At 35.7% G+C, this 15,094-nt stretch overlaps 1 protein-coding gene across 2 annotated transcripts in view; it reads right to left on the reverse strand.

The window, feature by feature from the left end:
• Positions 1–220: 220 nt before the first annotated feature.
• LOC142335178 (anoctamin-7-like) overlaps positions 221–15,094 on the reverse strand; it is a 102,001-nt gene continuing 87,127 nt past the window's right edge. The window contains exons 23-26 of one of the 2 annotated variants that reach the window (XM_075383550.1): positions 13,674–13,828; positions 13,192–13,282; positions 12,549–12,731; positions 221–457 (exon numbers count right to left, since the gene is read on the reverse strand). In XM_075383550.1, coding sequence (XP_075239665.1) covers positions 389–457; positions 12,549–12,731; positions 13,192–13,282; positions 13,674–13,828 — 498 coding nt within the window. In that variant the 3' untranslated portion in view covers positions 221–388. Of the gene's footprint in view, positions 458–12,548; positions 12,732–13,191; positions 13,283–13,673; positions 13,829–15,094 lie in introns of those variants that run through there. The other variant, XM_075383552.1, reaches the window with a different exon arrangement.

Genomic DNA, 15,094 nt, shown 5'->3' on the forward strand with positions numbered 1-15,094 from the left:
GTATGTGACAATTATAATGATATGAACCACCGCCGTGACTTAAGGAAGATAAATCATGACACCGCAGAGGTATACCTAAATGGCAAATTGTCTGACTTTGCCTTTGCGGATTTCGGTTGCGCTAAGTTTTGAGAAAGTAGGCTACATCTTTTGTAATAGTGTCCACTAAGTTGTATCTTACCATGTATTAAGATTTGTAAGTAAATTTTTGTGGGAAAAGGTTGCAGAAACGAAATTTCTTGTTGAACCCCATGTGTTATCAAAGCGATTCAGAATTTGATAATGCGGTCCATCAAAATTGATCGTGACCATTTAGGTATATCTCTACGGTTTAAACACCATTTTAACGATGATCAATTTGCCGATTCTTCTGCATTGATGATGAGGGCTACTCTTTTCCTGAACCTGACACTGTTTTAATCCCCTCTATCTCTGGAAAAGCTTCGCCCTCTTTCTCCTTAAATACATTTATTTAAAATCTTAAGTCTAATTTAGCATCAGTGCAAGCGATGTATAACAAGAGGACCAAACTTTGATTGCTTTGGTTTGGATTTCCTTCTAGATCACGATTATTTTCTCACGATTTTATGATTTCTTGACTGATCTTGTTCCTGTGAGCTTTTTATAGTTTGTGTTGCAAACTTTGAAACGAGTTTTGTTGTACAATGATATAACATGTACTGCAACAAGAAAACTGCTACACTTATACTTTTTTTCCATGCCATTACTCTTGTAGCATTCCTCCTAACGTACTTTTGGTTAAAAAAAATTTAAATGGGTTGAAAAAATTGAAAAAAACTCTAACGCAACCTTAATTTATCTTTTAAACGCACAAAGGCTTTGTTTGCTACCTTTCAGTCAACACCTTAATTTTTTTCCTGGATAAGGCAATTTTTTCTAATGGAGTCCGCTTGTGTTTTTGAAATATTTCATTTAACAAAACTTAACTTTGTTATCTCATTTCTACTTACTGATAGGATAGACCTGTAACAAAATTTCTCAAAGTTGAACATTTAGTCCATTTGACTTAAATTTGGATGTCTGGCAAATTTTAAATGTACGCTGAATTCTGTTAGAAGAAATTTTAATTTGAAAGATCTTTTTGAAAAGCAGAGTATCCAGTTTTAAGAAGGTAAAAATTCCTCAATAATTAGTTTAATAATTTTATCCGAATACAATAGTAAGTTTTGAAAACAAATTAGAACTTTTATCCAAATATTACAGAACCTGAATTGTTCTTGTCAGTGAAACTTGTAACGATGTACCAAATAGATTGCCCTGGTTACTGACAAACTCATTTTTATAACTGAATTATTTTGCTATTGGTATTCATTTTTCGTACAGGCATCTGGAGCAGATATCGAGATAGAAAAATGCAAACGCAATACCATTATAGCGAAGTAGCCTTCGCATTTAGATATTGCACACGACAAAAATCATATATTGAATCCCGACTTGAGAAACAAGTAATTTTCAACGGCTCAAAAATCATTATAGAAATGATCTTGGCCTTGTGAGTTGCTATATTGGCTATTGAACCTATTCATCCAAATCCTCTGCTCAAAATTTTTCCGGGTGGAGTTTTACGGACGGTAATAATTTGCCACAGATGTCAAATTTTCGAACAGAAAAATATTATAAAAATTGATGTGTTACGGAATTGTATACAGACCAAGACTTGAAATTATACAAATATTGTATCTTCAAATTTGAGGGACTGACAGATAGTGAGCAAAAGTATACTCATAACAGAAAAAAATGCTATAACATTTATAATCAAAAGCTTACAGTTTCAATTCTTCACTATCACCGACTTGCAGAGTATCTCTCCGATTCAAAACAAAATAAATTTGATCTGTCTGCATTTTAATGTTTCTTTTTGTTCGACATAAAAATAAAAAAATGCCTTATCATATGCTGACTGTAAAAATTTGGAGCTCTCCTTTTTGTTACAAACACTAGAAAAATATATCCAAAATTGTTCTGTGTGAAATATGGTGATTCTTAACCGTCAAATCCTGTATTTTTAATCTATTTTTCAAACCTTATCTCAAGTTCAAAAATCATTTGAACGATTATCAATTTGCCGATTCTTCTGCATTATGATGAAGGCTACTCCTCTGACACTGTTTTAAGCTCCTCCGTCTCTGGAAACGCTTCACTTTCTTTCTCCTAAAATACGTTTATTTGAAATTTTAAGTGTAATTTAATATCAGTGCAAGCGATGTATAACAAGAAGGCCAAACTTTGATTGCATTGGTTTTGATTTCCTAGGTCACGATTATTCTCTCACGATTTTATGAATTTTTGATTGATCTTGTTACTGTGAGCTTTTTATAGTTTGGGTTGCAAACTTTGTAACGAGTTTTGTTGTACAACGATATAACATGTACAGCAACAAAAAACTGCTACACTTATACTTATTTTTTATTTCCATGCCATTACTCTGGCAGCATTCCTCCAAATGTACTTTTGGTTAAATAAAGTAAATTGTGTTGTAAAATTTTTAAACAAATCTAACGCAACATTAATTTATGTTTTAAACGCACAAGGGCTTTAATTGCTACCTTTCTGTCAACACCTTAATTTTTTCTTAGAGAAGGCAATTTTCCTAATGGAGTCTTCTTGTGTTTTTGAAATAATTCATTTAACTAAACTTAACTTTGTTCTCATTTCTACTAACAGATAGAAGTTCATTCTAACCTCTAACAAAATTTCGCAAAGTTGAACATTTAGTCCATTTGACTTAAATTTGGATGTGTGGCATATTTTAAATGTACGCTTAATTCTGTTATAAAAAATTTTAATTGAAAGATCTTTTTGAAAAGCACAGTATCCAGTATTAAGAAGGTAAAATTCCTCAATAATTAGTTTAATAATTTTTTATCCGGATACAATAGTAAGTTTTGAAAACAAATTAGAACTTTTATCTAACTATTACAAAACCTGAATTGTTCTTGTCCGTAAAACTTCTGACGATGTACCGAATAGAGTGCTCTGTTTACTGACAAACTCGTGTTTATAACTCGATTATTTTGCTATTGGTTTGTCAATTCATTATCAAGAACTTTAACTGCGCTTTTGCTGTAGTCCTTTGAACTAAGTCAGTGATGCTTGATTTAAAAATAATTATTTCCTTGTTATTTGACATCTTGCAAGACCGACATTTGCATTATATAATGTTGCTTCTTGTTTGGCAGAAAAGTTTTATTATAGGCTGTCTGTAATAATCTGTAATAATTATAGGCTCTCCTTATTTTGTCGTTGAAATGAGTAACAAAACGCTGCTAATAGCAGAACTGTTCTCTGTGGAATGTCGTGATAATTAACAGTCAAATCCATTTTTCAAACAAATTTTTCACAACTTGGTTTCCATCATAAAAGCAGTTCTAAAACGTTCTCTCAGAATGCAAAATTTTTGGTACAGATATCTGGAGCAGATATCGAGATAGAAAAATGCAAATGCAAAACCATTATAACGACGTAGCCTTCATATTTAGATATTGTACACAACAAAAATCAAATATTGAACCCCGACTTGACAAAAATATTGAACCCCGAGTAATTTCCAATGGCTCAAAAATCAATATACCACTGATTTTGGCCTTGTCGGTTGCTATATAGGCTATTGAACCTATTCATCCAAATCCTCTGCTCAAAATTTTTCCGGGTGGAGTTTTACGGACGGTAATAATTTGCCACGGATGTCAAATTTTCGAACAGAAAAATATTTTAGAACGGAATTGTATACAGACCTAGACTTGAAATTATACAAATATTGGATCTTCACATTTGAGGGACTGACAGACAGACACTCATAACAGAAAAAATGCTATAATATTTATAATCAAAGCTTGCAGTTTCAATTCTTAACTATCACCGATTTGCAGAGCTAATGCAGAGTTAAACGGTTTGCAGAGAGGGGCGGTAATAATTTGCCACAGATGTCATTTCTTGGAACAGAAAAACTGTATAGAAACTGATCTCTTACTGAATTATACACAAGTGTAGATAAAAGTATCTTTTAAGGATGCGCAAAGCCTGAAAAAATTTTAACCAATCAAAAAATTAACCTATAAAAAATTTAAATGTTTTAGATAGAAAGCTTTGAAAATTTCAATTCTTCATTATCACTAATCTGGGAAGTATTGCATCTCGAAGATTGTAGTTAAAAAACTTCCTTATATTTCGTAATATTAGTTAAAATTCGGACATGAAATGCTGAAGTAAAAATCTTCTCCAAAACTGAGAAAAGAACGAATACTTTTTAGCCTTAAAATATCTGGTAGACTTCGTTCTGATTGAGTAGTTTGCAAATGTTAGCATTTCAACTACAATGCAGTGAGTGCAGTACCATTAAAAAGCACGAACATTTAAAATTAGAGAAAAGTAATTTTTTCTCATTATTGTTTCGAGCAGTGATTTATTTCAAATGCTTGGCCTCTTTCAGTATCATTTTTTTATACGTACATTTTTTAAAGAAAACTGTGGCACGCATAAATGCAATGCCCTTTCTGATACGGTTGTACCATATTAAGTTCATATTCTGTTGATTAGTACTAATTCATTTTAAGTTTGCCCTTGTCTGATCAAAAGTCATAGTTCACATATGTTATGTTTGCCGCCAACTAATAAGTCAACTTTTCAGTTTTGTTCATATCACCCACTTTTGATTATTTTTCTTTCGCTTACTTTCCTCATTCAATTCAGTTGTTCTCAATCTACTCAGTTTTGCAAACAAGAAGAATCCTGTTGGATTTGAGGAGGATTTCAACGACATCAATTTCCGACTGCATTCGTAACTCTATTGCTAAGTAAAACTAAAAGTGGTAATCCCACAAATTAGTGAAACCTTGGATTCGCACCTCAAATCCAGTTCTGAAATTCTAAAGCGGATGCGTGACTCATATGCGTACCTCCACAGACAGAGGTATCACATGGCGCAGTCAGCAGTCAAAGAAGGTGCACTTCTTGGAATCGAACCCTTTTGGGAGAAACCAACACTAGAACCACCTCTGAGATGGGATCGCTGGCAGATAATGTTGAAGTTGGCTATCCTGGCAAAAGAGGGCATTTCGGTTGACACCCTACGCGAAGACCCCCAGGATAAGGTCACCCTACCTCCTGAACCTATATACGAGTATAATCTTGAAAACAGCACATCTCAGAGCGAAAGAAATCGGAAAACTCTTAGGAATGCGTGGTTAAATCGTTGTCAGAACTCGTAGGTATTTTGTGTGGTGACAAAGTTTGGAAGTATTGCGATCACAAAGCTGTCTCTCTGACTTATCTCAGCCTGGGGATGGAGTGTTGACCAAATATCCCAAGAACCGAATATACAATCTGATCGCGTAACAACAAAGGAACTTCGGAATAGCCTAGATCAAGTGTTTACGAAACAACGAAATATCACCTTTGATCGGTACAACTTTCTCACCAGGGAACAACTGAAGGGAGAAACTGTGGAAAAGTTCTACGGTTGCCTTCGGGAACTGTCCTCGAATTGCGATTTAGGAAGCCATCAGGAATCAATCATTCGTGACGTCTTCATAGCCAACATGCAAGACGGCGAGATTCAAAGGGAACTGTTAAAGGAAACGAGAATGGCTAAAAAGGAAATAGAAGTTGCCATGAACATTGAGATGGGCATAAAAAATCATTTAAAGATATCTGGGACCTCCGCCCATTCAACTACAAACGAGATTACAAGTGCAGCAGTGAACAATGTACAAGGATCTTGGAATAGACTGCGACCACCAACCAGTCAATTCTTAAAGCCAACAACTTGTCTAAACTGTGGCTATGGATGTTCAGCTGCATATCGACAAAATTGTCCTGCCCGCGGGAAGAATTCTAAAAAATTGCGGTATTGCTAACCACTTCGCGAAAGTTTGTTGGAAACCTAAACCTCCATACAAGCCGAGTCCCAAAGTAAACAATGTAAATGATTCTATCTCCGAAGCGGCCATGTGGGTACTTCAGCAACAGTGGGAGAGCAGGTTAACCGTATAGGTAGATTGCTTCAAAAACAAGGTATCTACGACACAAATTACTATTCGGATTATGATGACTACGATGATAACTGTGTTGCTACAATTTCTATTAATCGCGACACTCGAGAGGTGGAGCCGGTGAATTTGGACCTTTGTATCGGGAATACTAAGACAAAGGCTTTGATGGATTCGGGGAGCGTGTGCACTATAATCAATAAAAGTCTCGCAACTAATGTGGTGACAGGGTGTAAAGAAAGCTTTTGGGTACAGTCACCAGAGATGCACGACCTAAAAACTTTCTCTAATGATTTAATCTAGATAATTGGAGTAATTAAGACGTCAATCAAGTGTAATGATTGGGTGGCTACGGGCGTCGATGTGACAGTTGTGGAAGATGGTCATAGACCCATCATCGGACGAGATCTCTTCCCAAAGCTAGGCTTTTCTCTCACCCAGTCGAAACAAGTCGCAAACGTTGATCAAAACCAATACTTAATCAAGAAACAGATAGCATTTGGTTTCCCAGGTCTTATCTCAAGAATCGGTAAATCACTGAAACACTCAGTTAAGTCTACATTTCATAAACACTTTACACCTACACAACAAAAAGGATGCAGAGTCCCCATTAATTTACAACCAGTAGTTAATGCCGAACTCAAAAATTTACTTCAAAAAAAACTCATCATAAAGTTAAACAGTTGTTCAGATAAAAATTTCATTTCACCTATAGTTATCACGGTAAAAAGAGATAAAACAGTTAAACTAGCTTTAGATTCAAAAATTTTAAATAAATCTATCCATAAAAAAAATATCAAATGCCGAATACAGATAAATTAATTGACATGACTCAACAAAATTTAAATACAAATGCGTCACAAGAAACAGCATATTTTCCAACATTGGATTTGAAGTACGCAAACAGTCAACTTAAGTTAGACCCGGAAACGGCCCGACATTGCAACTTCAATATTATTAGCGATGAGGGAACTGGTACATATCGCTTTATTACCGGTTTCTACGGAATAACTGACATGCCAGCAGCATTTCAAAAAGTGATGGATTACACATTAGTTGGAATTAAGAATACTCATTGTTTCTTGGACGATATTATAATATTTAGTCGTGGTTCTAAAGAAGACCACTTAAAGTTAGTCTATAATTGTTTAAAAAAATTGGACGACGATAAGTGGAGAATAAATTTACCTAAATGTCATTTCGCTTAAACTGAAATTGAATGGTTAGGACATAAATTTACTCAATCAGGAATCGCACCACTTGAATCAAGAACAGCAGCAATTTTAGGTTTATCAGCACCTAAAAATCTGAAACAATTACGTTCATTTCTAGGTTCAGTCCATTACCTAGGTAAATTCATCCCTAATTCATCCCAATTATGTCATCCACTTCGGCCATTGCTTAATAGGAACATAAAATTTGTCTGGAATGATAAACATGAAACTCACTTCCAATCAATTAAAAACAAATTTGCAAATGCAACAGAAAACATTATAATCCACACTTGGAAGACTGGATCAAGTGCAACGCAACTAGAGCGGGGTTAGGAGCAGCATTAGAACAAAGTTCACTGACAGGTTGACATACGGTTGCATTTGCGTTTCGTTTCCTAAATTCAAACGGGGAACGCTATAGTGTAAATGAGTTAGAATTATTGGGGGTTGTGTGGTCCGTAGAATATTTTAAATATTGTTTATTTGGCAAATCGTTCACAATCGTCACAGATCATCGAACACTACTTTCAATTATGAAAGAACACCGATCTAACAAATCATTTATTAGTCGTTTAACCCGTTGGGTAGATCGTTTTTAGCTTTTGATTTCAATATTGAACACATACCAGGCGCAAAAATGGGGCTGTTAGATTACATTTCCCGCCAACCAAATCAAGAAGCAAAAGTTACAAACAAATACGATGAGGAATTTGCGGAAGCATTAATTACTCGCATTCGTGACGCTATTGCAGTAATTTATGTAAATACCACTCAGCAAAACTGCCAATCACGGCACTTTAGCAGCGTCAATTATACACATTCCACACGTGCCTCACATCCTCACTCAACAAACTATTCCAATTTCCTTTCTGACATTTATCGTAACACATCTCAGTTGCTTCTCAAGAATTCGGCAAACGCAGCTCAAATCCATCTAAATCAATTTTAAATACAAACTCAAGTCAAATCCAATCTCACTCTAAATTAAATTCCAACATAACACACATTCATTTAATCTCTTAAGGAAATATGAGCAGTCCGAAATCAAACCCGCAAACCCCCCTACGCACACGTTCCAGCCCACACCAAACTCGGCGATAAATTCAACACACTCGTCAAACGAAGGCCAAAACTCCCCCAAACTGGAATTGTCGAAAGAAAAAGTTTTCGAAAATAACCTCACGCAGTTATTTACAAAAAACTTCTTGGCCGTGCTCACCAGCAAGGACGCGGTTCTCACAGAGGTGCGCGATTGCATCTTTCAAAATGATCCACAACGGTGTAAGGCGGTGAATCCTTACTTGTTCTTCTATTGGAGGGACCTTCACGTGCGGTCAGGTTGCGTTTGCGTGGATGAACGTGTGGCAATCCCGCACTCAATCCAAGATGCAGTGCTAGAGAGTCTTCATCTCACGCACCCCGGCAGTTGGGGTATGATAACTCTTGGGCAGTATGCGTTCTGGCCGTATATGCACCCTAAAATTCTCATCAAGGCTGCCCAGTGCAATCCTTGTACTGATATTGGTAAGAATACCAACCCCGTTGTTCCGGCGTCAAAATGGAAGCTTTATTAAATTGTTCAGAACCTAATGAAGAAATACAAATTGATTTCGGCGGCCCCATTACGAATGAAAAAGATCAAGACATTCATTTTCTTGCATGCCTTGACCTTTTTTCCAAATATCCTACTGTGGAAGTCATTGATAAAGCTAACGGATCTAATATAATTAAATTTTTCGATGAACACATTCAAACACACGGTGTTCCCCGAAATTTTAGGTTAGATCGAGCACGTTGTTTAATTGGATATAAGGTAAAGAGTTTCTGAAAACAACATAATATTAACATAATCACTGCCCCTGCTAATGATCACAGAGCTATTGGATTAGTAGAGCGTTTGATACAAACTATTCAAAGACGCTTAAGCTGCATAAAATTAGATAGTAGAAATAACACATTCACAATTAAAGAAGCAATAGAGTCAATAGTATAGCAATTACGTATATGCAAACAAATGCCAACAAATGTAACACCTTTCCAAGCACATTTTGGAAGGAAGCCGAACACACCACTAAGCAAAATTTGGACAATACCAAAGTCATCAAATTTATCATATGAAAACATTCTTCACCACTATTTAGACGCTGATACTGTTACCGTGGAGGACTACCTTGACAAAAACGGATGGGTGACCGGTGACCGCAGTGACATCTTAATAGAAGAGGCGATGCAAAAGGTTCAGGTGGATGCTGGGCGCAGATACAATGGAGAGAAATACAAATCGATTTCCCGGTTCATAATGCATCCAAAACTCAACAACCCGATACCGCGGTCGGAAAAATCATTGGAAATGAAGCAGGCACGCAAAGTGTCCAAACGATCAAAGAAGGATCTCCGCGGCTTGTGGGAAACGTTGGCCCCGGGTAGTCCGGTCGTGAGAACTTCACCTACGACAACCGTGATTAAAGATCCCGGAGTTCCTGAGGTCAGAGTGCGAAATAACGACATCGCAAAATTCGGTACCCGTGCTGAGCGTATGTTGTACCTCTGGAAATATGCTCAACGACGTCCTCTCCCTTATGAGAAGACAACGGAAGAAAAAATTGCTCAACATACAAAAGATCTTAAAAAGAAATATCATGGGGAGATCAAAATTCGTCACAGACCCGCCCAGTCTGATGCTGCTTCCGGAGTTTCGTCTGCCAACAGCAACATCTCTAAAGCCATGTCTTCCCGCAACCCTAAAAAGCCACAAACGGGAAGCGATCGTTCGAGAAAAACATCCACCACGTTGAACAAATCGAATGCTTCCTCAGTTGCTGCGTCATCGGTCACTTCGTCAACCGCTTCGCCTTCTATATCGAAAACCAAAAGAAACAGAAGAGCTCCAGATTATTTTGGTTTCTAATGCTCCGTGTAATCAATTAGCGATGACTCTGCTCCTGCACCCAAAAGACATAAGACTGCAAACCCCGTCATAGAAACAATAATTCAGGAAGAGGCGTCACAACCTCATGCAACGGAGACACATTTTGAGCTGCCAGTAGTGAGTCCCCCTGCACCTCCTCCAGTTGGAAAATGGTCTCCGGACAGCTATGAATATGAAGATTATGCAAGGGAGATTAGCATGAGCGGCTTTGACGTAGAAAATCAAATTAAAGAAACTGAGTAAAAACTGCCGTTTAAAACTATTTCATTTGTTGCATTCATTAAATTTAATTCATTCAATTGTACGACATTTATTCTTGACCTGGATTTGTGCTACCATTGTGCAGAATTTTTGTTAATGATCAATGTTTATTTGTGAACGTGTTTAGTTTACAGTTGTGCATTAATATGTGTTTTAAGTTTACGATTGAACGTAAATGGAAATGATTTACATTTAATTGATTTCTCTAGCATAAGTTCCTCACTTCCACTGTAATTTTTTGTTGGCTTGTTGTTGCTCTCATTAATCTACTAATTATAATAACCAGTACATATGTTATTAATATCATAAATTTTTACTGTTGCAGTTTAAAATTTAATTAGAGCCGAGGATATGTGGTACGGTTGTACCATATTAAGTTCTTATTGTGTTGATTAGGACTAAATCATGTTAAGTTTGCCATTGTCGGAACCAAAAGTCATGGTTCACTTATATTAAGTTCGCCGCCGACTAAAAAGTCAACTTTTCAGTTTTGTTCATATCACCCACTTTTGATTATATATTCATTCGCTTAACTTTCCTCATTCAATTCAGTTGTTCTCAATCTACTCAGTTTTGCAAACAAGCAGAATCCTGTTCGATTTGGGGAGGATTTCCACGTCATCAGTTTACGACTGCATTCGTAACTCTATTGCTAAGTAAAACAAAAGTGGTAATCCCACAAATTATAGTGATATCTTGGATTCGCACCTCGAATCCAGTTCTGAAATTCTAAAGTGGATTTGTGGCTCATATACGTACCTCAACAGACAGAGGTATCACACCCTTGATAACGAGAAAAATTGATCACGTTACAAAAACAGTTGCAATTACAAGAAACAACTTGTGAAATTTTTACTGTTACATTTGTCTAACGTCCACACCGATTATTTGGCTGCTCATTAATGCATATATATTACAATGAGACATTTTCTGCAGGCAGTAGATTGCGCCGTTCAAAATCCAACTGCTTCTATGTAATTCAGTGAAAGCATAATAATTTGTTAAAATGGTTCTCTATTTTGTTAAATTTTACCAAAGAAAAACCGGACACATCGAAAAAATTTACAATTTTAAATAAAGTGGATCATTATTATTGTGATAAAATGTTTGCCCATAGCTAGATGATGACAAGAAAATGAAATTAGCTCTGAGATCTGGCTACATTTGAAGTGGTGACAGCTATGCGGAGAGAAATCACGATCACAAGAAAAATATCTTGAAAAGAAATATAATGGTATAAATTGAGGCGAATGGTTTATCTGCCAGTCCTTATGCACCAAAAAGTACAAATATTCCACAAAAATTGAATGCTCTACGACTTAAGTGATAATTTGAGCCGCATGTGTACAATTTCTTCTAACAGATGCAACTGGGTGGAATAATATGATCGGGGAATAATTTGTGTCATTTGCTTTAATTGCTGTATTGGTTGATTCTGAAATGTGAAATATTTTAATTCTTATTCTTAACGTTATTTTTTACTTAAGAGTCATTACTTAATCATTTTTACTGTCATTTCGTAAGTGTTGTGTTTAAGACCCGTTTCGCCTCGGAAGAGTCTGAAAACCGAAGTGGGAAATTTTTCTCATAACTTTATATTTTTTAATGAAAGAACTCATTAGTTTCCAAAGGTTATGAAGTAACGCAAAAAAATTTGCAAACTGTTTAAAAAATTTTTGTAAAAAATTGCAATAGTTTAAAATTAATGTCTTAATTAAATTCATTAGTTTGCAAATGAGTTTAAAAAAAATGCAAAATTTTGCAAAATGTTTACAAATTAATAAAAAAATTGCCAATTTTTACAAATTAATGCCAAAATTACATAATATTTTAGAAAAAGTTGTAAATATACAGCTTTTTTGCCAAATAATTATATAGAGTGTTTGTAAACTTTTATAACATATAAGTAAAATCGAAAAAATATATATAATTCAGATTAAATATACGCTTGGGAGGATTCCCAATGTTACTCATAGTTTGTACCAAATAAAAATCTATTGTATAACATCAATTGAAGAACAAATTTTTACTACTATAAATTTTTCTTGTACTAAAATGGTATCTGAGCAAAAATCAGTTTTTTTCCTGTTCAACGAACTCTCTCAATTTCTGCTTGCTTTTCTTTGGATAGATAACCTTAGAAGACGAGAGTACATCAGATGTGTCACCATCATTAGTGGGAAGTAGTGGTGGGTGTTTGGAGTGGGTTCCAAATATCTCCCTCTGAAGGAACTCCTCTCTCTTCATCTGCAGTTCCACCTCCTCTGGGATGTCTGGGATTACTGCCTCCAAAATTATCCCCACCAGGAAAATCAGGTGCTTAAATAATAGGGAAACTATGACAGAAAAATTTTCCTGATATTCATGGGTATTTGAAGCGGCACCTGAGAAATATGGGATCTTTTCCGTTTGTGCCCCCCCCCCCCCCCCCCCCCCGTACGTTATGCGCCCCCAGTTACAGAGCACGTGCCATTACATCATAGTAAATCATTGTGTAAATATATGGCACGTGCGTCTGGGGGATGCAAATAGTATGCACCCACTAAGCTGGGGGGGGGGGGGGGGGGAACGGCACAAACGGAAAAGATCCGAAATATGTGTTAGAGCAACCCAGGTTTAGGCATCGACTTGTCAAAATACCTAACAGTAGGCAATCACACAATTGCGATTTCATTAGATCAACAATCAAAAAACAACTTAAATCGATTTAGGTCAATTGTACTTTATTTGGTGACTATTTTGTAGAACAGCTTTGAAATAACTTGAAGAGATTTTCTACCTCGAATATGAGCATGACGGCCAATTTGGCTCCCATTAGTTTCCAGAAGTAAGTAGTTCGGTGTCCATTCTCATCATAGTACCCTTCGTACCTAAAACTAGCTCGTCCTAAAACGGCCCAATTAGCTTACCTAAAACAGCCTAGCTAGCAGAAGAATAAATCTGAGAAGATTAAAGCTCAAATAATAAACTATAAGGACGAAAACAGAAATAATATAAAATTTGAACAACACGATGTTGTAAAGTCACCTTTTCTCACCATCAGGGTTCAGCATCAACATCAACTTTTATAGAGATGATGAAAAAGAATTTATTAAAGACAACTCCAATGAAATACCTATTTAACAACTGCGGTATTGCAAGATTTTTTCAATTTTTGCAACAATCTTTAATTTGCCACATTCTTGTAAGGCCTTGCACAATTACCAAGATAGGTTGGTGATATTTCAAATGATATTTCAAAAAATAATAATTTCTCCTTACATGCATGGGATGTTGTGTTTGTCTTCCTCTAAGTAGATATTGGGAGCAGAAGTGACCTTGAATGCGTAGTATCCCTCCAGAGAGTTATCATGGGAGTGTAAGTAAATGTAGAGCACCCTGTCCAGGTAGTGTGAGGTGAAGCAGATTACATACGCCTAGGGAAAATTCAGTTTATTCCATTTTATGAAGAAATAGAAACAAAGAAGCTATATTATGAGCAACCACCCGTGTATGTGCCGAATAAAGTGTACCATTTGGTCCATTTTACCCCTCTAATTCCACAAAACGTATCTGAATACATGTGAATACATGCGACAAAAGAACGATAATACTAATTGTCCATGTCGTCAAATTCATCAAATTAGCGCAATAGGAATTATAGGCAGAGACCTTGGCTCGTAGTAGTTTTTTTTTTTTTTTTACTGTTTTTATAAACTGTGGCTTGGTAGAAAAGAATTCCAGGCAAACGATTTTCATCGTGAAATAGGCATCTTAAGTAAACAATACAGTCCTTTTTTTCACACCTCTGGACTTGAAAACTCTTAAGACTTTTTTTAAGACGATCAGATCCAAGTCAACTCAAGTGATTTTCGAATTCTCATTGAATGTGATGTGACGCATTTCTAACAAAATTGTCTCATAAGCACCTAGCAGATAACGAATTGTCTAACTAACCGTTTGTACGACTTTTTGTAAGATCAAACAAGATAAAATTGTGTTTGGTGTTCACATTATATTCTGCTTTACAAATGAATCTATCGTCTAAGATCTGATAAGCTTTTATAAAGTTATATCAGAAAAGAAAAGCTTCTCAACGTATGGAAAATCTTGTGCTAAATTGAAACCAGTGATGAACATTCAAATGAGGAGCGATTTTATTTCAACTAATAACCGGTATTTTGTTTTATGTAATTATCAGTTGTTTTTTTAAAATACTGTCGATTTTCGTTAGAAGTTCTTGATCCGTTTTTGATTGAGATATAATACATGTGTCATCTGCGAATCGTAAAACTTCTTCGCTTTTCATAGTTTCCGAGAAATCTTTAATATACAGTACAAAATTATGGGCCCAAAGACTGTTCCTTGGGGGACTCCATGGTTAATTGTCACCCAATCTGAATATGTGAATCTTTTTTTTCAACTAATAACCGATATTAAACTAATTTTCAATTAAAGTAGAAAATCATAACAGCTGACAAATTGGCAAGATCGGTGTTGATACACGGTAATCAACAGATAATTTTTTTCCACAAAAAATTGCCCTTATTTATAAATTACCCATCTATAAGGCCACTGTGTGCTCGTAGTTTTTTTAATATATGACATTACGTGACTGCTAAGGTATTAAAATCTTATTTTAGTCTCTGAGGAACATAAAAGTAGTTTCATAATTTTCAAGGTTCCGTTAATTTTCTTATGAT

The sequence above is a fragment of the Convolutriloba macropyga genome, chromosome 2, assembly GCF_964194025.1.
Source record: "Convolutriloba macropyga chromosome 2, txConMacr16.3, whole genome shotgun sequence".
Taxonomy (NCBI): domain Eukaryota; kingdom Metazoa; phylum Xenacoelomorpha; order Acoela; family Convolutidae; genus Convolutriloba; species Convolutriloba macropyga.